Source organism: Balaenoptera ricei, chromosome 10, assembly GCF_028023285.1.
Source record: "Balaenoptera ricei isolate mBalRic1 chromosome 10, mBalRic1.hap2, whole genome shotgun sequence".
Classification (NCBI taxonomy): domain Eukaryota; kingdom Metazoa; phylum Chordata; class Mammalia; order Artiodactyla; family Balaenopteridae; genus Balaenoptera; species Balaenoptera ricei.
Window position 1 is genome coordinate 85,820,326 of NC_082648.1, and position 24,184 is coordinate 85,844,509.

The window sequence follows — 24,184 nt, forward strand, 5'->3', positions numbered from 1 at the left end:
TTCTGATTTTATTGATTTGAGTCCTCTCCCTCTTTTTCTTGATGAGTCTGGCTAAAGGTTTATCAATTTTGTTTATCTTCTCAAAGAACCAGCTTTTAGTTTTATTGATCATTGCTATTGTTTTCTTTGTTTCTATTTCATTTATTCCTGCTCTGATCTTTATGATTTCTTTCCTTCTGCTAACTTTGGTTTTTGTGTGTTCTTCTTTCTCTAGTTCCTTTAGGTGTAAGGTTAGATTGTTTATTTGAGAGTTTTCTTGTTTCTTGAGGTAGGCTTGTGTAGCTATAAACTTCCCTCTTAGAACTGCTTTTGCTGCATCCCATAGGTTTTGGATTGTCGTGTTTTCATTGTCATTTGTCTTTAGGTATTTTTGATTTCCTTTTTGATTTCTTCAGTGATCTCTTTGTTATTTAGTAACGTATTGTTTAGCTTCCATGTGTTTGTGTTTTTTACGTTTTTTTCCCTGTAATTCACTTCTAATCTCATAGCGTTGTGGTCCGAAAAGATGCTTGATATGATTTCAATTTTCTTAAATTTACTGAGGTTTGATTTGTGACTCAGGATGTGATCTATCCTGGAGAATGTTCTGTGTGCACCTGAGAAGAAAGTGTAATCTGCTGTTTTTGGATGGAATGTCCTATAAATATCAATTAAATCTGTCTGGTCTATTGTGTCATTTAAAGCTTCTGTTTCCCTATTTACTTTCATTTTGGATGATCTGTCCATTGGTGTAAGTGAGGTGTTAATGTCCCCCACTATTATTGTGTTACCGTCGATTTCCTCTTTTATAGCTGTTAGCAGTTGCCTTATGTATTGAGGTGCTCCTATGTTGGGTGCATATATATATATATAATTGTTATATCTTCTTCTTGGATTGATCCCTTGATCATTATGTAGTGTCCTTCATTGTCTCTTGTAACATTCTTTATTTTAAAGTCTATTTTATTTGATATGAGTATTGCTACTCCAGCTTTCTTTTGATTTCCATTTGCATGGAATATCTTTTTCCATCCCCTCACTTTCAGTCTGTATGTGTCCCTAGGTCTGAAGTGGGTCTCTTGTAGACAGCATATAGATTGGTCTTGTTTTTGTATCCATTCAGCAAGCTTGTGTCTTTTGGCTGGAGCATGTAATCCATTCACGTTTAAGGTAACTATTGATATGTATGTTCCTATTACCATTTTCTTAATTGTTTTGTGTTTGCTTTTGTAGGTCCTTTTCTTCTCTTGTGTTTCCCAGTTAGAGAAGTTCCTTTAGCATTTGTTGTAGAACTGGTTTGGTGGTGCTGAATTCTCTTAGCTTTTCCTTTTGATTTCTCCATCGAATCTGAATGAGATCCTTGCCAGGTAGAGTAATCGTGATTGTAGGTTCTTCCCTTTCATCACTTTAAGTATATCATGCCACTCCCTTCTGGCTTGTAGAGTTTCTGCTGAGAAATCAGCTGTTAACCTTATGGGAGTTCCCTTGTATGTTATTTGTCGTTTTTACCTTTGCTGCTTTCAGTAATTTTTCTTTCTCTTTAGTTTTTGCCAGTTTGATTACTATGTGTCTCGGCGTGTTTCTCCTTGGGTTTATCCTGTTGGGACTCTCTGTGCTTCCTGCACTTGGGTGGCTATTTCCTTTCCCATGTTAGGGAAGTTTTTGACTAAAATCTCTTCAAATATTTTCTCTAGTCCTTTGTCTCTCTCTTCTCCTTCTGGGACCCCTATAATGCGAATGTTGTTGCATTTAATGTTGTCCCAGAGGTCTCTTAGGCTGTCTTCATTTCTTTTCATTCTTTTTTCTTTATTCCGTTCTGCAGCAGCGAATTCCACCTTTCTGTCTTCCAGGTCACTTATCCGTTCTTCTGCCTCAGTTATTCTGCTATTGATTCCTTCTAGTGTAGTTGTAATTTCAGTTATTGTATTGTTCATCTCTGTTTGTTCTTTAATTCTTCTAGGTCTTTTTTAAACATTTCTTGCATCTTCTCGATCTTTGCCTCCATTCTTTTCCTAGGTCCTGGATCATCTTCACTATCATTATTCTGAATTCTTTTTCTGGAAGGTTGCCTATCTCCACTTCATTTAGTTGTTTTTCTGAGGTTTTATCTTGTTCCTTCATCTGGTACATAGCCCTCTGCCTTTTCATCTTGTCTATCTTTCTGTGAATGTGGTTTTTGTTCCACAGGCTGCAGAATTATAGTTCTTCTTGCTTCTGCTGTCTGCCCTCTGGAGGTGTCTTCTGAAATCCCTGCTCTGATGATGCACCCACTCACCTTGCTCACATACCTTCAGTGATTCCCCACTGTCTTAAAATGAAGATTATACTCCTCAGTGCAGCATTCAAGGCTCTTCACAAATTCCCTAAAATTAAAAAAATTCCACACAGAAGTTGTCATGATCGTAACTTTCAGTCTAAACGGCCAATGTTACTGCTCACACATCTTACACATGCTTGAAACTGGATACCTTTTCCTTTCCTGAGTTGATTCTGTTCTTCCATGCCTTCATACCTTTGCTGCCAGGAATGCTCTTTCCTTCCATCTCTGCCTTTTAGAAACTTGCCCAGCAATCCAGGCTTAGTGACAATCCCACCTTCTTTGTGAAAACTTCCCTGATAGCCTTCTTCCCAGCTCTCTAAGTCAACCCATGGACCAAATCCAGCCCACCACCTGGTTTTATAAGTAAAGTTTTATTGGAACTCAGCTACACATTCACTTACAGAACATCTATGGCTGCTTCGGGGCTACCATAGTAGCATTGAGTAATTGCAATGGAAGCCATATGGCCTGCAAAGCCAGAAAAAAATTTACTATCTGGCTTTACAGGAGAAGTGTGCTGAGTGCTTTTTCCCCTTGGAGCATATGTAGTCTGAACTGTACCTCCCTTCGGGACCTTTCACATCTCCCTTCTATCAGAGTTACAGCATACTTTTTTCCTTGTGACAGCATACTCCTTTTTTTCCTTGTGACAGCATACTCCTCTTACAAACACAGCTTCTGCCTTCATCATCCTTATTTCTGTCTTTGGGTCCAGCATGGTGTAAGGCTCACTAGTTTTCAATAGAAATAAATTCATTGTTGAAAAAATTATTTGTAACTAAATTTTACTCACTTGCCAAATGACCAAAATCTTATATAAAGCACTGTTCCCTCTAGGAGTTAGTGCTTATCATTTGATGTTACTGATAGCAAACCATCTTGTGTTTCACTTCTAGAAGCATTTTATTGACTGCCAAGATAAGTAACAAAGTTGAGTCCAAGGATCTTATGGAATAATATTCTTATACTAATTTAAGTTGCTCACTTTGTAATATCATTTAGTAAGTGGTTCCACTGACATTTTTCAGTGTATACTTTTTCACCATCTGTGGGTTTCACCATGTGAAGTAAATACTTAGTTTCTACTTAGCTATTTTTGTTGCCTACCCCCAACTCTATGTACCTGGGGTGTGAAAACATTTAACCATGCTACTCTATTATGAAAAATATCAAATAATTACAGTCATTTTAGGAAAAGCAGATGTGCTTTACTGGCTTCTTAAAGAGAGATAATTGAAGACCTCAGAAGAACTCTTTTCCAAGGTATTAATTTCAAGCTACGTATTTGCAATTGCCTACATCCATCTTGTTCACATCCTTAAATATCACCTGTGACAGTTTTCTGATAAGTTTGATATCGATCTATGTGTGTGGGCGGGGCGGGGGGGGAAGGGGAGGTAGTACCTTGTGCCTAAGTGTATGGAACACAAGGAAAACCCTTAAACTTTCATAAGATGACAAGAAATCCAGTGTTTCCCTGAGTGATAATGTGGTGAAGATTTAGGCTAAGTTAAATATCACAGGATGAGGTGAAGTGAGAAATTCAGAGTTTAGATTAGCCTTCAGAGTAGTGAAGAAAAAGATGACCCCCAATGAGAAACTCTTGGGGAATAAAAGTAAAGGATAGCAAACATGAAGTTTTTGAGAAGCTTCCAAAGAACTTTTCAGTGATACTGTTGAGTTATGAGAATGTAGAACCTTTAACTGGTAAAATTGAAGGAGAGGGATTTCCAAGACGCTAATCATCAAGGTTCAGGTAAAAACAGAATTTGAATTAATGAAAGGATTTTAATAAAAGGACTTCCTATGGTGCAAAGAGTGGTTGGGTTAAGGAAATTAATAAAGATGGTGAAGTACCCTGGGTCTACCAACAGTGGGAAGCCTTTACAATGTCAAAAGAGACAAGGAGAGCATTAGAGCCTAGCAGAGTGGGAGCCATGGAAAAGGGACCACCTGACAGGCGAAGATCTTGTAGGGGCCCCTCAGAAGTGCCAAAACAGGGAGCAGGGAAAAAGTAACTCAGCCAACACCATGCAAGCATATTTTATGTCTCTGTTTTCATCATGTTCACTAACATCCCCTTGGCTGAAGCAAGTCATAATGACCAAGTCCAAAATCAACAGAACAGGGAACACACTTTCCTTTTCTACTGGGCAGCACTGATGGGTCTCATGGCAGAGAGAAATTATGAAGAATTGGGGGTAGTAATCTATTGTGTCACTGTAGTTTCCTAAAATGAAGTCCTTCTAGAAGAATTGTGTAGCAAGGGAAAAAAAGGAGACTCTAAATCAGCCCCAGCCGTAGGAGAGAGAGAAATTACCAAAAAGGCTATAAAGAATCTAAAGGTGGGTTTTGAGGAGAGAAACCCTGGTAATTTATCCCCAGCACTTTATTTGACTTGAAGTAATGCTGGTTGAACATTCATTAAGGCTCTTATCCTTTCTGATTCTATAAATTCTTCATATAGACATTGAACCAAAAGTTAAGTCTGGATAGTATTATATCTAGTCCTTAGCATTTTGGTCTCTTTTCAGTGTGCTTGAATGCCAAGGTAATGTGGCTTTAGACAGACAACTGTCACAATATTACAAATAAGAGCAATTTGGCCAGAAGTCCTTCCTGGTTTTGATGTGTTGGTACTGCCAGATTTGTGTAACGTACGGATGCCAATCCATCAAGTAGCCTGTTCCAATGCAGGAAGACCAAACAGAAGGAGACAGCACATGCCCAAGGACCTGGTGTGATGGAGGAAAGTGGGGCTGGAGCAGGTCCTCTCATCAGGCCTCTTGAGATGGATTTGTTCTCTACTTTGTCATTAAATCTGAGAACAAAAGAAAACTAGAAATGAACATTCTCTTCCACAGATGATTTTTTTCTTAATTAGGAAAAGGTGAGTCTTATGTTTAGCTCATGGTGATGACATTCAAAACATAGTTCTTCAGTGCCTTGAAAAGTAATTGATCTAAGAAGTGACAAGGAGAGTGATGCAAGGCATAGGCGCTATTGCTGCAAATTGTAGAACATTGACAGAGCTACAAATGTTCCTGTAGCACAAAGCTCCTCTGAATCACAGGGATGACATTTAGATGAAAGCAAATCACTTACACAGGCACACTTCTACTGCACAATGTGGCCAGAGCTAGTGCACCTTGGACGTGAGCCAGAAACAAAGAGCACCGAAGAATTGTATTTTATTGAGAAAAATACTTGTTTTAGCTAGAATTTTTGAAAACAAAATATATAAGGAGCTTAAAAGAAGTCTAAGCCTTGTTTTGTTGTCAGGATGTTAAACATTTATTGTGTTCTGTGGACCCATTAGGAGAAAACTCAAGCCAAGTAGGAAAGGTGGGCTTGACATTTAGGAGGCAGAGCAAAGTAAGAATGACTTGGAAGATGACCACACAAGGTGACAGCTGGAGACACAGAGTGCATGAAAGGATGGAGAGAAAGGGAAGACCAATGTCACAGCCTTGGGAAGTGCCCACTGTGATAATGGCTGCCAAATATACATCCATGTCCTAATCCCCGGAACCTGTGAATGTGACAGTTGGAAAAAGTTTGCAGATGGGATCTTGTTTGCAGATGAGTTTGCAGCTAAGGATCTTGAGATGAAATGATTATCCTGTATTTTCCAAGTGCGTGCTAAGTGCCATCACACACGTCCTTAAAAGAGAGAGGCGGAGGGAGATAGACACAAACACAGAGGAGGAGGTGACATGACTATGGAGACAGAGATTACAGTGATGTGGTCACAAGGCAGAGAACATCAAGGAATGCCGGCACCCATGAGACGCTGAAAGAGGCAAGGAACAGATTTCTCCGCCACAGCTTCTGGAGGAAGCACAGCCCCTGGAAGCATCTTGATTTCAGATTTCTAGCCTCTAAAACTATAAGATAATAAAGCCCTGTTGTTTCAAGCCACCAGAGTTGTTGTAATTTGTTGCAGTAGCCCTAGAAAGCTAATACCCGCACCTTTGGGAACAGGAAGGGAAAGAGAGCTTAGAGTTAGGAGAGGTAGCAAGAAGGTTAAGTGTCATGGAAACCAAAGCAAGAGTTTAAAAAACAGACGAACAGAGGCAGTGATGTTAAATGTGAGGGCCTAAGGGGTGAGACTGAAGAGCAAGGGGAAGGCGTTGATAGGATGGAAGCTAATGATGACAGCTGACCTGTACCAGGAACCCGCCGTGAGAACTTCATAGGTATTAACTCACTTCATTCTCACAACAACTCTAGGACGTACAAACTGTTATTATCACCATTTTATAGGTGAGTAAACTGAGGCACAAAAAGATTAAATAACCTGAACTCAGTAAAATAGGTAGTAGATGGTGTGGCCAAGAATTGAACCAGAAACCGTGTCTCTAGCACCCACATTTTAACCACAGACCATACTTCTCCTCCCTAAAAGTATGTGTTTCTCAAGGTTCTGACTTCAGGTCTTTTATCAAGTAAGGTAAGTGATAGATCTTGAGAGGAAAAGGCATTTTTGAAAGTCATTTTGGGGTAGAAGGGAGGAAGGATGAGAAATTTGACATCCCCTGGGCTCCATCTTTTCAGCCGAGTGGGAGAGGAAGCGGTGCCAAAGCTGAAGGAAGCAGCCAAGCTTCAGGCCTCAAGGAGTCTAGGGAAGAGGATGAGGGTGTAGTGAAACAGGAAGCTCTAAATTAAAAATGTGTGGCACAGGTGAACATGCTCCATGTCATTTCCTTGACCAGCTCTTGACTCTGTGCTGTGTCTGTGCCCATGGAGCCTTCACACCATGCAGAACACGATGTGCAGAGGGAGAAGGAGCTGAAGGGGGAATTGTCACCGCCATTTCTGCATGGAATGTGCTCTGTTTGGAGCTAAGGAAGGAGTCAGAAGTACACTGTATGATCCTTGTCCTTAGAGACTCTGGAGCTAGTTGGAGAAATGGGACATCTGTGTGCCAGCAGGTATCAGAGATTACGTGGCCACTGCGTGATCAAGGCTAATGGCAAGATTAAAGAGACTGGAGTGTTGACCATGGGCCAGAGGAGCTAGAAGGGCTTCAAGAGGAAGATGCAGTTTCAGCTGGTTCTTACTGATGAAGGCAATTTGATAGCTGGTCAAGAACCACGGGGACATTTCAGATGGATGGAAAAGTCGGAGGGAAAGATGGTTTTACAAGAGTTTGGCTCAAAGGAGTGTCAGCATACTCTACCTTCCAACCCTGCCTTGTTAAATTATTCAGAACCACTACAGACTTCAAACAATTCTCCTATGTATTGGTATGTAACTCATCAAGCTACATGCTATAATGGAAAAGATTAGAGTTAAAATTTATTGCTCACTTGTTGTGTGGCCTTGGGTGAGTAACTTTACCTCTTGGGCCTCAGGTTTCCCATCTGTAAACTGTAGAAATGATTTCTGTCTTTTAGGGTTGTGATGAGGCATTAATGATCAATATTGAGCATGGTACCTGGCACTGAATAGTGTCTACATTTTTTTCCAAAGGAGGTAACAAATTGGATGATGCAATTTATTATTTTTTTTTAAGTTTTTTTTTAACATCTTTATTGGAGTATAATTGCTTTACAATGGTATGTTAGTTTCTACTTTATAGCAAAGTGAAATCAGTTATACATATACATATATCCCCACATATATCCCCATATCTCTTCCCTCTGCATCTCCCTCCCTCCCACCCCTCTAGGTGGTCACAAAGCACCGAGCTGATCTCCCTGTGCTATGCGGCTGCTTCCCACTAGCTATCGGTTTTGCATTTTGTAGTGTATATATGTCTATGCCACTCTCTCACTTTGTCCCAGCTTACCCTTTCCCCTCCCCACATCCTCAAGTCCATTCTCTAGTAGGTCTGCATCTTTATTTCCGTCTTGATGCAATTTATTGACTGACAATTCCTTTCTGAAGAGGTGACTGCTGAATCTCCTGTAAATGTTAGCTCTTCATAAGACTGGAGTATATTTGCTGTCTGTGTACTAACTGTTTGTGTACACGTCTCTCCCTCGTTGACTTAGCCTCTGTATGAGGAGAGCTCTGATGGTCCAGGCTCTTCATCTGTACCTCTGAGAATTCTTAATTCTTGGAGGACCCAGATAGGTTTGCTCAGACATCAGGGGTTTTGCCCAAATTCCCCTATAACATGCCCATCTTCCTCATATCCATCCTCTCCTGGTAATACTTGTGAATTCTTTTTTATTTTTGACATTTTCTCCATGATCTACATTATTAGATTTTTTAACAAGGAGTTCAACAGTTTCAAGTACCTGTGGCCTTTATTTCCACTATGTAATTTTTCTTCTTATCTTTCATTTTGTGCTTCCCTGAGGGGAGTTATATAAGAGCTAGAAGTGCCATGCTGAGTCACAATCCTGGTCCCTTCAACCCAATAATCCTTGGCAAAAGGGACAAGAAGGAGTGGTTCTGGGGGGAGATTGCTTCAAGATGGCAGAGTAGAAGGACCTGTGCTCACTCCCTCTTGCGAGAGCACCATAATCACAACTAACTGCTGAACAATAATTGACAGGAAGACACTGGAACTCACCAAAAAAGATACCCCACATCCAAAGACAAAGGAGAAACCACAGTGACGTGGTAGGAGGGGTGCAATCACAATAAATCAAATCCCATAACTGCTGGGTGGGTGACTCACAAACTGGAGAACACTTATACCACAGAAGTCCACCCACTGGAGTGAAGGTTCTGAGCCCCACATCAGGCTTCCCAACCTGGGGGTCTGGCAATGGGAGGAGGAATTCCAAGAGAATCAGACTTTGAAGGCTAGTGGGATTTGATTGCAGGTCTTTGACAGGACTGGGGGAGACTGAGACTCTACTCTTGGAGGGCACACACAAATTAGTGTGCACATCGGGACCCAGGGGGAAGGAGCAGTTGACCCTATAGGAGACTGAATCAGACCTACCTGCCAGTGTTGGAGGGTCTCCTCCAGAGGCGGGGGGCAACTGTGGCTCACTGCGGAGACAAGGACACTGGCAGCAAAAGTTCTGGGAAGTACTCCTTGGTGTGAGCCCCCCCCAGAGTCCACCATTAACCCCACCAAAGAGCCTGTAGCCTCCAGTGCTGGGTCACCTCAGACCAAACAACCAACAGGGAGGGAACTCAGCCCCAGCCATCAGCAGACAAGCAGATTAAAGTTTTACTGAGCTCTGCCTACCAGAGCAACAACCAGCTCTGACCACCACCAGTCCCTCCCATCAGGAAGCTTGCACAAGCTCCTTAGATAACCTCGTCCACCAGAGGGCAGACAGCAGAAGCAAGAAGAACTACAATCCTGCAACCTGTGGAACGAAAACCACATTCACAGAAAGACAGACAAAATAAAAAGGCAGAGGACTATGTACCAGATGAAGGAACAAGATAAAAACCCAGAAAAACAACTAAATGAAGGGGAGATAGGCAACCTTCCAGAAAAAGAAATCAGAATAATGATAGAGAAGATATGATCCAGGACCTCAGAAAAAGAATGGAGGCAAAGATCAAGAGGATGCAAGAAATGTTTAACAAAAGCCTAGAAGAATTAAAGAACAAACAAACAGAGATGAACAATACAATAACTAAAATAAAAAATACACTAGAAGGAGTCAGTAGCAGAATAACTGAGGCAGAAGAACAGATAAGTGACCTGGAAGACAGAATGGTGGGATTCACTGCCATGGACAGAATAAAGAGAAAAGAATGAAAAGAAATGAAGACAGCCTAGGAGACCTCTGGGACAAAATCAAATGCACCAACATTCGAATTATAGGGTTCCCAGAAGGAGAAGAGAGAGAGAAAGGACCCAAGAAAATATGTGAAGAGATTATAATCAAAAACTTCCCTAACATGGGAAAGGAAATAGCCACCCAAGTAGAGGAAACACAGAGAGTCCCAGGCAGGATAAACCCAAGGAGAAACACTCCGAGACCCATAGTAATCAAATTGACAAAAATTAAAGACAAAGAAAAATTATTGAAAGCAACAAGGGAAAAACGACAAATAACATGCAAGGGAACTCCCATAAGGTTAACAGCTGATTTCTCAGCAGAAACTCTACAAGCCAGAAGGGAGTAGCATGATATATTTAAAGTGATGAAAGGGAAGAACCTACAACCAAGATTACTCTACCCAGCAAGGATCTCATTCAGATTTGATGGAGAAGTCAAAAGCTTTACAGATAAGCAAACACTAAGAGAATTCAGAACCACCAAACCAGCTCTACAACAAATGGTAAAGGAACTTGTCTAACTGGGAAACAGAAGAGAAGAAAAAAACCTACAAAACAAACCCAAAACAATTAAGAAAATGGTCATAGGAACATACATATGGATAATTACCTTAAATGTGAATTGATTAAATGCTCCAACCAAAAGGCACAGACTGGCTGAATGGATACAAAAACAAGACCCATATATCTGCTGTCTACAAGAGACCCACTTCAGACTTAGGGACACATACAGACTGAAAGTGAGGGAATGGGAAAAGATATTCCATGCAAATGGAAATCAAAAGGAAGCTTGAGTAGCAATACTCATATCAGATAAAATAGACTTTAAAATAAAGTATGTTACAAGAGTCAAGGAAGGACATACATAATGATCAAGGGATCAATCCAAGAAGATAAAACAATTATAACTATATATGAACCCAACATAGGAACACCTCAATACATAAGGCAACTGCTAACAGCTCTAAAAGAGGAAATCGACAGTAACACAATAATAGTGGGGGACTTTAACACCTCACTTACACCAATGGACAGATCATCCAAAATGAAAATAAATAAGGAAACAGAAGCTTTAAATGACACAACTGACCAGATAGATTTAATTGATATGTATAGGACATTCCATCTGAAAACAGCAGACTACACTCTTCTCAAGTGCACGTGGAACATTCTCCAGGATAGATCACATCTTGGGTCACAAATCAAGCGTTGGTAAATTTAAGAAAATTGAAATCATATCAAGCATCTTTTCTGACCACAATGCTATGAGATTAGAAATAAATTACAGGGGAAAAAATGTAAAAACCACAAACACATGGAGGCTAAACAATACATTACTAAATAACCAAGAGATCACTGAAGAAATCAAAGAGGAGATCAAAAAATACCTAGAGACAAATGACAATGAACACATGACGATCCAAAACCTATGGGATGCAGTGAAAGCAGTTCTAAGAGGGAAGTTTATAGCAATACAATCCTACCTCAAGAAACAAGAAAAATCTCAAATAAACAACCTAACCTTATACCTAAAGCAACTAGAGAAAGAAGAACAAACAAAACCCAAAGTTAGTAGAAGGAAAGAAATCATAAAGATCAGATCAGAAATAAATGAAATAGAAACAAAGAAAACAATATAAAAGATCAATAAAACTAAAAGCTGGTTCTTTGAGAAGATAAACAAAGTTGATAAACCACTAGCCAGACTCATCAGGAAAGAGAGGGAGAGGACCCAAATCAATAAAATTAGAAATGAAAAAGGAGAAGTTACAATGGACACCGCAGAAACACAAAGCATCCTAAGAGACTACTACAAGCAACTCTATGCCAATAAGAGACTACTACAAGCAACTCTATGCCAATAAAATGGATAACCTGGAAGAAATGGACAAATTCTTAGAAAGGTATAACCTTCCAAGACTGAACCAGGAAGAAACAGAAAATATGAAGAGACCAATCACAAGTAATGAAATTGAAACTGTGATTAAAAATCTTCCAACAAACAAAAGTCCAGGACCAGATGGCTTCACAGGGGAATTCTATCAAACATTTAGAGAAGAGCTAACACCCATCCTTCTCAAACTCTTCCAAAAAATTGCAGAGGAAGGAACACTCCCAAACTCATTCTACAAGGCCACCATCACCCTGATACCAAAACCAGACAAAGATACTACAAAAAAAGAAAATTACAGACCAATATCACTGATGAATATAGACGCAAAAATCCTCAACAAAATACTAGCAAACAGAATCCATCAACACAGTAAAAGGATCATACACCATGATCAAGTGGGATTTATCCCAGGGATGCAAGGATTTTTCAGTATACACAAATCAATCAGTGTGATACACCATATTAACAAACTGAAGAATAAAAACCATGTGATAATTTCAGTAGATGCAGAAAAAGCTTTTGACAAAATTCAACACCATTTATGATAAAAACTCTCAGAAAGTGGGCATAGAGGGAACCTATCTCAACATAATAAAAGCCATATATGACAAACCCACAGCAGACATCATTCTCAATGGTGAAAAACTGAAACCATTTCCTCTAAGGTCAGGAACAAGACAAGGATGTACACTCTTGCCACTATTATCTAACATAGTTTTGGAAGTCCTAGCCACGGAAATCAGAGAAGAAAAAGAAATAAAAGGAATACAAATCGAAAAGAAGAAGTAAAACTGGCACTCTTTGCAGATGACATGATACTATATGTAGATAATCCTAAATATGCCACCAAAGAACTACTAGAGCTAATCAGTGAATTTAGTAATGTTGTAGGATACAAAATTAATGCACAGAAATCTGTTGCATTCCTATACACTAACAATGAAAGGTCAGAAGAGAAATTAAAGAAACAATCCCATTCACCCTTGGACTAAAAAGAAAAAAATACCTAGGAATAAACCTACCTAACGAGGTAAAAGCCCTGTACTCAGAAAACTTCAAGACACTGATGAAAGAAATCAAAGATGATACAAAGAGATGGAGAGATATACCATGTTCTTGGATTGGAAGAATCAATTTTGTGAAAATGACTGTACTACCCAAAGCAATCTACAGATTCAGTACAATCCCTATCGAATTACCAATGACGTTTTTTACAGGAGTAGAACAAAAAATCTAAAAATTTGTATGGAGGCACAAAGGCCCTGAATAACCAAAGCAATCTTGAGGGAAAAAAACGGAGCTGGAGGAATCAGACTCCCTGTCTTCAGACTATACTACAAAGCTACAGTAATCAAGACAATATGGTACTGGCACAAAAACAGAAATATAGATCAGTGGAACAGGATAGAAAGCCCAGAGATAAACCCACACACCTATGGTCAACTATGACAGAGGAGGCAAGGATATACAATGGAGAAAAGACAGTCTCTTCAATAAGCAGTGCTGGGAAAACTGGAGAGCTACATGTAAAAGAATGAAATTAGAACACTCCCTAACACCATACACAAAAATAAATTCAAAATGGATTAAAGACCTAAATGTAAGACTGGACACTGTAAAACTCTTAAAGGAAAACATAGGAAGAACACTCTTTGACATAAATCACAACAAGATCTTTTTTGACCCACCTCCTAGAGTAATGGAAATAAAAACAAAAACAAACAAGTGGGACCTAATGAAACTTAAAAGCTTTTGTGCAGCAAAGGAAACTATAAACAAGATGAAAAGACAACCCTCAGAATGGGAGAAAATATTTGCTAACAAATCAACGGACAAAGGATTAATCTCCAAAATATATAAACAGCTCATGCAGCTCAATATTAAAAAAAACCCAACCCAATCAAAAAATGGGAAGAGACCTAAATAGACATTTCTTCAAAGAAGACTTACAGATGGCCAAGAAGTACATGAAAAGCTGCTCAACATCACTAATTATTACAAAAATGCAAATCAAAGGGAAAGTCGGGGGGTGGTGGTGGTGGGATGAATTGGGAGATTGGTATTGACATATATACACTAATATGTATAAAATAAATAACTAATAAGAACCCGCTGTATAAAAAAATAATTTAAAATATTTTAAAAAAAGAAATGGTTTTGGGAGAGCCGTCTATTTCATATATGCAGACTGAGACTGCATGTACCATCTGATGTTGACTTCAAGTATCCCTCCCAGCCCCTTCATCTGTCACCTGAAAATCTGTGTGCATTCTTCTGGAGCCTTTTTTTGTTTTTGGCTGCACCTCGAAGCTTGCAGGATCTTAGATCTTGAACCTGGGCCACTGCAGTGAAAGCGCTGAGTCCTAACCACTGGACCACTAGGGAATTGCCGTCTTCTGAAGTCTTGATGCATCTGTAGACATTTGTTTTGCGCCTTTCTGGAAATGTGGAGCATAGCATGGTAACAGGGAGCACGGCAGAGTGGAGGAATGCCAGGCTGATGCTGTAGAGCCAGTCGTGCCCCTAGAGAGACACCTACGAGCAGGGCTCATACTTGCTGAGGCAGCTGAGCGTCAGAGCAGGGCGGGCAGTGTAAGGGGAGGGGGCCAGTCTGTCTCCCAAGGGGCCACCTAGCATGGCAGGTCTCACCAGGGTGAGTCTCCCACGAACAAGTCTCAGGCTCACAGCTTGTGGGCTTAGAAACCGGATCATGGGGGCGGAGTATACTAAGTAATTTTTGAGGAGGTGGATGTGTGGAAACCCAGGGTGCCAGTTTGTTAATCCACACCGAGAACCCTGTCTGCCGGGGAGGTGGGAATACTCGTGTGATTTCTCTCTCCCTGCCCTGGAAGCCACATCCTAATCCGAAGTTTGTCTGGTGAGCGTTGTCAGAGCGAGGGCAGTTAAGTGGATAAAGGAGAGAAAAGTTGCCTGTCAGTGCCGTCTGGCTCTGCATTGGGAAATTTTGAACTTTGAGCCTGTTGCCTGGATGGGCACTGCCTGGGTTTGTCTCTCTTACATGTTTTGTTTACTGTTGTTGTTTGTATTGTTATTGTCTTTTCCTTGGCTGACCAAACCTCGTTCTGATTTGAATCATCCTTTCTTAAAATTCCTTAGAACTTACCAATTGGCCCAGGTCACATCCTGCCCCACCCCAACCTTGGGAAAATTTAAAGTAACTCTTCATACCTCTGACATGACTCATGATTGCTGATTTATAATTTACCTCTGAGCAGGTTTTTAATTTCCTTCATTTCTGGGTTTGTAGTAGACTTCTCACTGAGGCCTTTCAGTACTGATAATCTGTAAACCGATTGTTTTACCCTGCCATTGCGCAGTTTCCTCATCTGTGTAAGGTACCAGATGAATTAGCTAACCGCTAAGGTAACTTCCAACGCTAAATTTCTACCTTCAAGTTTCAAGATTTCCTCTTTTTTTTTTTTTACTGAAGTATAGTTGATTTACAATATTAGTTTCAGGTGTACAGCATAAGTGATTCAGTGTTTTTAGCTTATACTCTATCAAAAGATATTACAAGATAATGGCTATAATTCCCTTTGCTTTACAATACATTCTTGTTCTTATCTATTTTACACATAGTAGTTTGTATCTCTTAATCCCATACCCCTAACATTCCCCTCCCCACTTCCTTCTCCCAAGTGGTAACCCCTCTAAAAAATAATACAAAGGAACATATATAGCAAAACAGAAACAGACTCATAGAGATTTTCCTTTTAATGAAAAAATTTTGTGATTTGGTGAAGCTTAGCTTTCCTTCATCAGATGGCATGATTCCTTAACAAGTCCCCCTGGCTGGTTGGCATCAAATAAGACTAACACCTTTCCTTGGCTTTTTTTAAAGAACAAATCTGGATTCAGTCCACCATGAGTTTGAATTGCAGCTCTGTCCTCACAGTGCTTCTTTGGAAAAATCATATAACCTTTCATATTTTACTTGAGGCTTCTAAAATGATTTTCTAATTCTCTTTTCCATCAGTCATTTATGAACTGGAATTCTTCTGTAGTGAAGAACTTTGTCTTATCAACTATTTGCCTTAAGTATGGTTAGTAAAGGAAAGGCAGGATAAATGCTTTCTTCTTTCCTTTTATTTATCATTTTCTTAATAATGAATTGGTATTTTATCAACCTCCAGCGGTGATATGAGTGTTTTTATCTTTTGAGCTCAGAATTTTAAAATATAGTTTGTATGTATCAGCAGATGTAATCCATATCTATATAATCGATATAAGTTAATACAATCAATATTGTTTCTGATGAAATTGACATGAAGTCTGGGATTTGCTTTAAACTACTCTGGCACCTAAAAAGCAAACCGACAGCAAAGGGAGTGGAATAGGTGAATATTGGAAAGTTTTTTTTTCAGCTTTTTGGGAAGATCTTTATTTAGTGAAGCTGGGTGGTAGGTTCATCGAGTCCATTGTACTATTCTTTTCACTTTTAGTATGGTTGAAATTTTCCCAGATAAAATAGCCCTAAAAACGTACATAATTTTAAGGTTATCAGAGGTGTAAATCTGAGTTCAGTCTTTAACTCTGGCCTATACGTGAATACCGTGGAAAAAAATTCATCAATGTTTATTGAAATGCCAGATATCACAACAGTTTCTAATTCTCATGCCCCTGACAACAGCATGCCAATTATGTGCATATTTTCTAGAACTTTGGAAGAATTTTAGTATTTAACTTTATTGGATCTGTTTATAAAACTCTTGTCACAATAACTGAGGCTGTCCAATTTTGAATGAAACAATGTTCAGGAAATAATGTAATGTGCAAATCAATTGGTATCACAGTTCTTATATTACTAGCATCCCTTAAGAATTTGAAACAAGGTTACTTAATGCTCTCTGGATTTTATGCCAGAAAATAATTTGGCGTTTTAGCCATTCTGCACTGACTTCTTCAATATAATGGTGCTATTTCTTATTCCAGGTTTAAGTTTATCTCTTCATGGGGCTGAAAAGCGTTTGCAAATCCACCAACGGCGAAGTGTGGCGAGCCGCCCAGGGTCACGTCGCCTGCCTGTGGTCAGGCATTCCTCACTCCCACCAGGCAGAAGGTCAATAAAAATGGAGGCAAAGTCTTCTGGAATCACTAATGGGAAAACCAAAGTCTTCCACCCAGGTAATGCATGGGGAAGGGTCAACAGGGACCTGTGTTAGCAACAGGCTGACACAGCCTGCATTATATTTTTATTGTCTAACTCTTCCACGCTTCCAGTTAGGCTTGCTTTTTAAAAAGAGTCTTGGTTTTTTTATTTCCCTCGCTCTTCACTTCAGTCAGTGGTAAACGTCACCAAGACCAATAGGAGGGAAGAGAGCTTGATGTGTCAGAAGAGGTTAAGGCAACATTCCACTTACAGTGGGAGAATCTAAATGAAAAATTGCAGTGAATAAACTTGCTCAGTTCAAAAAAGCTTATTGTATAATAAAATAATACAGAGATTTGGCCAGTTTCTTGATAATTTGCTCTAAGACAGCTCAGGGAAAAAGTCAAGCTGAAAATGTCCGCTTTGAAGCCTCAGTTATGTGGCTTGACTTGCATGTATTTCCTCCTCAGGTGAAGGGAGAAGACTAAAGTCATATGAAGTTTCAAGGCTCTGAGAAGCATCTGTGATCTCTTAAATATGTTAAAATGAGTGTATATCAAAGTTGGTAATTACAACTAAAAGTATTTGGGTGAGAGGCTCATTTAAGTATTCATTCGTTCATTCATTCAACAAAGGTATTGAGTGCATACTATATGCCAGGCATTGTTTTGGGTGCTGAGGAAAAACAAGTGAACACTGTCTTTCTGACTCACAGGAACATCAAATTGTGAGGAAATTCTGAAGTCACTTGGTATAAGTCTCACCCAATCCTGATTTCTCTGTGTAATGTCCTTGCAGGTGGCCACCCAACCTCAACTAAAGTCAAGTTTCCTTCTCTAGACATGTCATCTTCTTTCTCTCAGCTGATAACCTTGTTTCCTAACCTCATGGAGAAACCCACAAGCCACTGGGCCTGAATGACTGCAGGTCCCTTACCCTGCATCTCCACGTATATCTCTGTTTACTCCCATCCTTCACCCTTTTCCTCTGGTTTTCAAAAGATGAGGGTCTTCCCACTGTCCTTGACCAAGCTTTCACCTGTATCCTTCACCAGTGGCCTTGGCCACCCTTTTCCTCTCTTGGACCTTGCCCTTTCCCCTCATTCTGTGAAGAAGGCTAAAACTTCTCTCGTTCTAATCATCTTCATTTGACACTGCATCCTTTTCTCTCTTCTACCACTTCTCCCTTCCCTTCTGAGCCAGACTTCTGAAAGAGTAATCTGCTTGGCTTGGCTCTACTCTCTGCCTTCCCAGCCACTCTTCAACCCAACACCGTCGGGTTTCTGCCTCCTCCTCTCTGTCATGGCAGTTCTTGAGGCCCTTAGTGACCCCCTTTTACCATAGTGTGGTGAGTAGCAGACTCTTCTGATGCACCCGACCAGAATGGACCACGACTTCTTCCCAAAGCACTTCTCTGACTTCCATGATGGCCTTCTTTCTTGGTTCTCATCTCACGTCTCTCACAGGTAACTCTTGACAGTTTCCCAACCTCCAGCATCTCTCTCATCCTCTTGCCTCCTGTCATAGTGTATCCTTTACACCAAATGCAGAATGATTCATTTCCACCCCTGATCATGCCATTCATCTTGCTTGTCCTATTCATTCTAGGGCAAAGGCCAAACCTCTTAGCATGTTAAAAACAAACGCCCATCATGATCTAGCCCCTAGTGCTTCTCATCCTTTTTTTTGCCCCCTTCTGCCTTAAACTTTGTACTCTAATGTATCAGCTGGGGTTCAACCAGAAAAGCAGAGCCAGTAGAAGATTTATACTAGAGATTTATTAAAAAGAATTGACTTACATGATCGTGAGGGCTGTCTAGGCCGGTCTGAAATCCACAGGGCAGGCTGTTAGGAAGGGCAGGCTGGTACTCTTGGGCACAGTGGAGGTCGCTGTCCACAGGTGGGATTTCTTCTTCAGGACAGCCTTAGCTCTGGTTTTAAGACCTTTCGGCTGATTGAATCAGCACCCCAACCCCCTTGTCTAGGATAATCTCCCTTATTTAAAGTAACCGATCATGGACTTGTACAACGCCTTCACAGCAGCCTCCGGATTAGTGTTCACTGAGTAACTGGGGACTCTAGTCCAGCCAAGTTGACACATCAACTAGACCATGACGTCTGATCAGACTGACTTGCATTCAGCTCTCCAGACACGTGATGCTATGTCATATCTCTCAACCTTTGCTCATGCTGCTCTCTCTAGGATACCCTGGTTTTGCTCCATAATCTTTTTTTTTTTTTTTTATAATTCCAATTTATTTTTTATTTTTTTAATATTTACTTACTTATTTATTTATTTTTGGCTGTGTTGGGTCTTCGTTTCTGTGCGAGGGCTTTCTCTAGTTGCGGCAAGCGGGGGCCACTCTTCATCGTGGTGCGCGGGCCTCTCACTATTGTGGGCTCTCTTGTTGCGGAGCACGGGCTCCAGACGCGTAGGCTAAGTAGTTGTGGCTCACGGGCGTAGTTGCTCCGCGGCATGTGGGATCTTCCCGGACCAGGGCTCGAACCCGTGTCCCCTGCATTGGCAGGCAGATTCTCAACCACTGCACCACCAGGGAAGTCCGCTCCATAATCTTTTAATATTTTGAAATTGTCTGTCTCTCCACCATAAGGTCTTTAAAGGCATGGATTCTGGGATATTTATCTTGTACCTCCATTAAATAATTTGTAGGGTAGGACTGAACTGACCCTTCATTAGCTGTTTTTTAGACTATTATTATAGAGTTCCTTAAATTTTTTTCTAGGTTTATTAGGGTATAATTGACAAATTACAATCACATTCTAATTGCTCTACCTGCCTTTCAGCAAATATTTATTGAGGGCCAATTTGGTTGCCAAGCATTCTTCAAGTACTTGGAATACATCAGTGAATGAAACAAAGATCCCTGCCCCTGGAGAGTTAACATATTATATGGGGGAGATAGGTAATATATAAACATAATAAATAGTGTTTAGGAAGAAGATAAATATTATGGATAAAAGAAAAAGTAGGGGAAATCAGGTGGTAGGGTTGCATGTTGCAATTTTAAATAAGGTGGTCAGCATGTAGGCCACATTGTGGAGAAGATGTGTGATCAAGGACCAGAAGGAGCTGAGAGAGCCGCTTAGATGGGCAAGTTCATCACAGCAGAGGGGTAGCCAGTTGACAGGCCCTACGATAGGAATGAGTCTGGCAGTTTGAGGAAAAGCACGGAGACCCCTGAGCTTGGAGTGGGAAGGAAACATCAGCTCAGTGAGGTCAGAGGGACCACATGGGGCAGGGCCTTGCAGGCCATGTAAGGACTTTGAGCCCTATATGAAATGGGAGCTTTTAAGGGGTTTTGAGCAGAAGAATCCCATGATCTGACTTATTTTTTAACAGGATCACTTTAGCTATTATTTGATGATAGACTATAGGGGTAGAGGGTAAAAGGAGGAAGGTCAGTTAGGAGGCCACCATAATAATCAAGTCGAGACCTGATGGTAGCTCTTACTAAGGGTAGAAAAAGGCACATGAAAAGTGTTAAACATCACTAATTATTAGAGAAATGCAAATCAAAACTACAATGAGGTGTCACCTCACAGCAGTCAGAATGGCCTTCATCAAAAATTCTACAAACACTAAATGCTGGAGAGGGTGTGGAGAAAAGGGAACCCTCTTGCACTGTTGGTGGGAATGTAAATTGATACAGCCACTATGGAGAACAGTATGGAGGTTCCTTAAAAAACTAAAAATAGAATTACCATATGATCCAGCAATCCTGCTACTGGGCACATACCCAGAGAAAACCATAATTCAAAAAGGCACATGCACACAAGCACTATTTACAATAGCCAGGACATGGAAGCAACCTAAATGTCCATCAACAGATGAATGAATAAAGAAGATGTGGTACATATATATACCATGGAATATTACTTAGCCATAGAAAGGAACAAAACTGGGTCATTTGTAGAGATGTGGATGGACCTAGAGACTATTATACAGAGTGAAGTAAGTCAGAAAGAGAAAAAAAAATTGTATATTAACACATATATGTGGAATCTAAAAAAATGGTATAGATGATCTTATTTGCAAAGCAGAAATAGAGACACAGACGTAGAGAACAAACATAGGGATACCAAGGGGGGAGTGGGATGAATTGGGAGAAGGGGATTGACATATATACAATATTGATACTATGTATAAAATAGATAACTAATGAGAACCTACTGTAAAGCATAGGGAACTCTACTCAGTGCTCTGCAGTGACCTAAACGGGAAGGAACTCCAAAAAAGAGGGGATATATGTATACGTATAGCTGATTCACTTTGCTGTACAGTAAAAACTAACCCAACATTGTAAAGCAACTGTACTCCAATAAAAATTAAAAAATAAAATAAAGTTGGGCCACAGAGTTTCAATGGATTAGATGTGGGATAAGAGAGAAAGGAGAGCTAAGTATGACTATATGGTTTTTGACTTGAGTAAATGGGTTTGGTATTAACTGAGATGGAGAAGGCTGAAGGCAAAGCGGACTTAGTGGATTTGAGGGCAGAAGTGGGGTCAAGATCGGAAGTCTGTGGGCAACTGGAGAGATCACGTGGGTGGTGGGATAAACATATTTGGAGTTTGAGAGACTGGTCTGGGAAGGAGATATAAAATCAACTCTTGTTGACAAGTAAATGACAAATAAATCATCTTTAAAGCCGTGAAAGGGAAAGAGATGACCAGATGGAGAAGGGGGAGAGGATTAAGGGCTAAAATCTGGCACACCCCAATAGTAAAGGTCAGAGCACGAACCACCAGCAAAGAAGGCCGAGAAAGAATGGCCAGCAAGGCTGGAGAGAAACCAGAAATTACATGTCTTGGAAGTTAAATAAAGAAAAGTTTATCGCAAAGAGAGGAGTGATTATCTAGGTTAAATGTTGCTGAAAGTCAAGTAAGATGAGAAATAAGAATTGGCCGTTGATTTTAGTAAAGTGGAGATCGATGGTGATTTTGAGAACAGCTTTGGTGAAGTGGTGGGGATGAAACTCTGATTAAAGTGTGTCTCAGAATGGAAGCATATGAATTGGATACTGAGAATATAGACAACTTTTTAAAAGTAGTTTTGCTGTGAAGGGTAGCAAAGAAATAGGGCAGCCGCTGGGGGAGAAGCGAGGTCAAGAGAGTTTCTTTGCAAAATAGCAAATCTCCAGCAGATAACTGGCGTTGGGGAGAGGGAATAATTCGTGATGTGAGGATTGGTGAGAGAAATGAGAGCCGTTTGCACAATAGAATCATGAACAGTTTATCTGTGATAACAGATGGGAAAGGAGAGTGTGTAGATGTTGGCAATGTGAGGAGGGTCTGAGAAGTTCTTTTCCCGCTGTTTCAGTTTTATCTGCAATGTGGTAAGGAAGGTCATAACTGAGAACGAGAAGGGAGTCAGATTGATTGAGAGGATGGTAGGATGGTGTAAACGGTGGAATATGGTTGCTGACCCACATTAAATGGCTATTTGCGGTTCATGGTCATGAAATTAAACTAGGACTAGTTACCATGGTTGTGTGTTTTTCTTTAACCTTGTTTAGCTACGTGAATGAAAACAAAGACTATATCAATATATAGAGTTATATTTAGTCAGGGTGTTGATTTTGCCAAGGAATTAGGAAAAGAGAGAGAGAGAGGGAATCAAAGGTGCACTAGAGAGAATGATGATAACAGTCGATCATGTGTTTTAAGCTTAGTACAGAGGGGAGTGAAGACATCCGGAGGGGGGAGTGAGTTTCAGTGGAAAGTTGATAGGATCACTTGGTTGGAGGTCCAAGAGGGGATTAAAGGGTACTGAGGTTAGGACAGGGGAAGAAGAGCTGAAAAGATAAGAGGTGGTAGTGAAAGAGTGGAATGCAGGGCACTGCTTCTAAGAAGGGTGTTGCTGTTGTTAGTAATGATGAGGTTGAGGCTGGGGTATGAAGTTAGTGAGTGTAACATGATGGAGGGCAAGATCAGTGGACGAAAGTATTCTCAGAATGAGAGGCCGGGGTTTGGGAAGGATCATCTACATAGATATTGAAATTGAATTGAATAGTTCTGGGAGAGTGACAATAAGTCAGGAGGTAACCTCATCAGGAAATGAGGGAGCATGATCTGGAAGGCAGCAGGTGGGTGCAGTGATGATGGAGAGAAGGTGATATAATAAAACAACCTGAGATTCAAGGCTGGGAGAGTTTAGGAAAGGGGGAAGAACAATGGTCTGAAGGTGACATGAGGACTCAAGGAAGACACCCCCTCCTCCTCCTCCAGATCCTTTGGTGTCAGGGCTGTGGGACAAAAATAGTACCATAGGAAAGAGCCATGGGGAAGCTGTGACCTCTGGGAAGAGCCAGGCTTTCATGAAAGCAAGAAGATGAAGGGACCAATCTGAGAAAAGACTGATGGGAAGAGAATTCTGGAAGGCCCAGTGAGCCCAGTTTTGAAGCCTCTACAGTTTTACCTCTCCCTATTTTTCCTGGCATCTTTTGTACTATGTAACCTGCCTTGTTCTACTTTATCCAGAGCTCTGCACTATTTCTCAAGTAGGCTTTTACTCTTCCATTTCTCTGCTATTATTCAAGCTCCTTGCTCTTTTTGGAATGCCCCTACCTCAATGCATCTCTCTCAAGCCCTTCTCATTCCTCAAAGTGTATCCCAAATCCCCCCTCCTCCCAAAAGCCTTTCTGATCCAACTGGTCAGAACTTGGAAGCCTTATCAAAGGCTGATTATTTGCTGTTTGTCGAAATCTATTGCACTCACTGGGTATAGGTTTGCATTCTGAAGTTATGCAGGGTAAATCTATTCTTCTTTCAGTGATGATCTTTTAGTTGTTCAAAAACTTATGTTGAGCTATTTGCCAACTGAAACATTTTCTAGTTCCTTCGATGCTTCCTTCAACAGCATGGTTTTCACCTTCTTTACCATCCTACCCACTCCACTCTTAGAAAAAGTCTTATTTCATTACTGCATCTTTGGAAATACAGTGCCCAGAATTGTATAGAATATTCTGTTTGTGTTTGACCCAGGCAGAGAAGAGCCAGTCTTTGACATCCTCTACTGATATTAATGTAATAAACATTTGAAGAAATGTTAAGATATTTCCTAATGGTGTGATGTCAGCATATCTTGTCACTGCTCTTACCTTAAAAAACACATCACTACATTTATCTATCATAATTTTATCATCGATTCTTGAACC

At 40.4% G+C, this 24,184-nt stretch overlaps 1 protein-coding gene across 1 annotated transcript in view; it reads left to right on the forward strand.

The window, feature by feature from the left end:
• The window catches only part of ANO4 (anoctamin 4), a 459,674-nt gene that overhangs the window by 220,288 nt on the left and 215,202 nt on the right, over positions 1-24,184 (forward strand). The window contains exon 4 of the mRNA XM_059937385.1: positions 16,852-17,043. Within this exon, the coding sequence (XP_059793368.1) occupies positions 16,852-17,043 (192 nt within the window). The remainder of the gene's footprint in view (positions 1-16,851; positions 17,044-24,184) is intronic.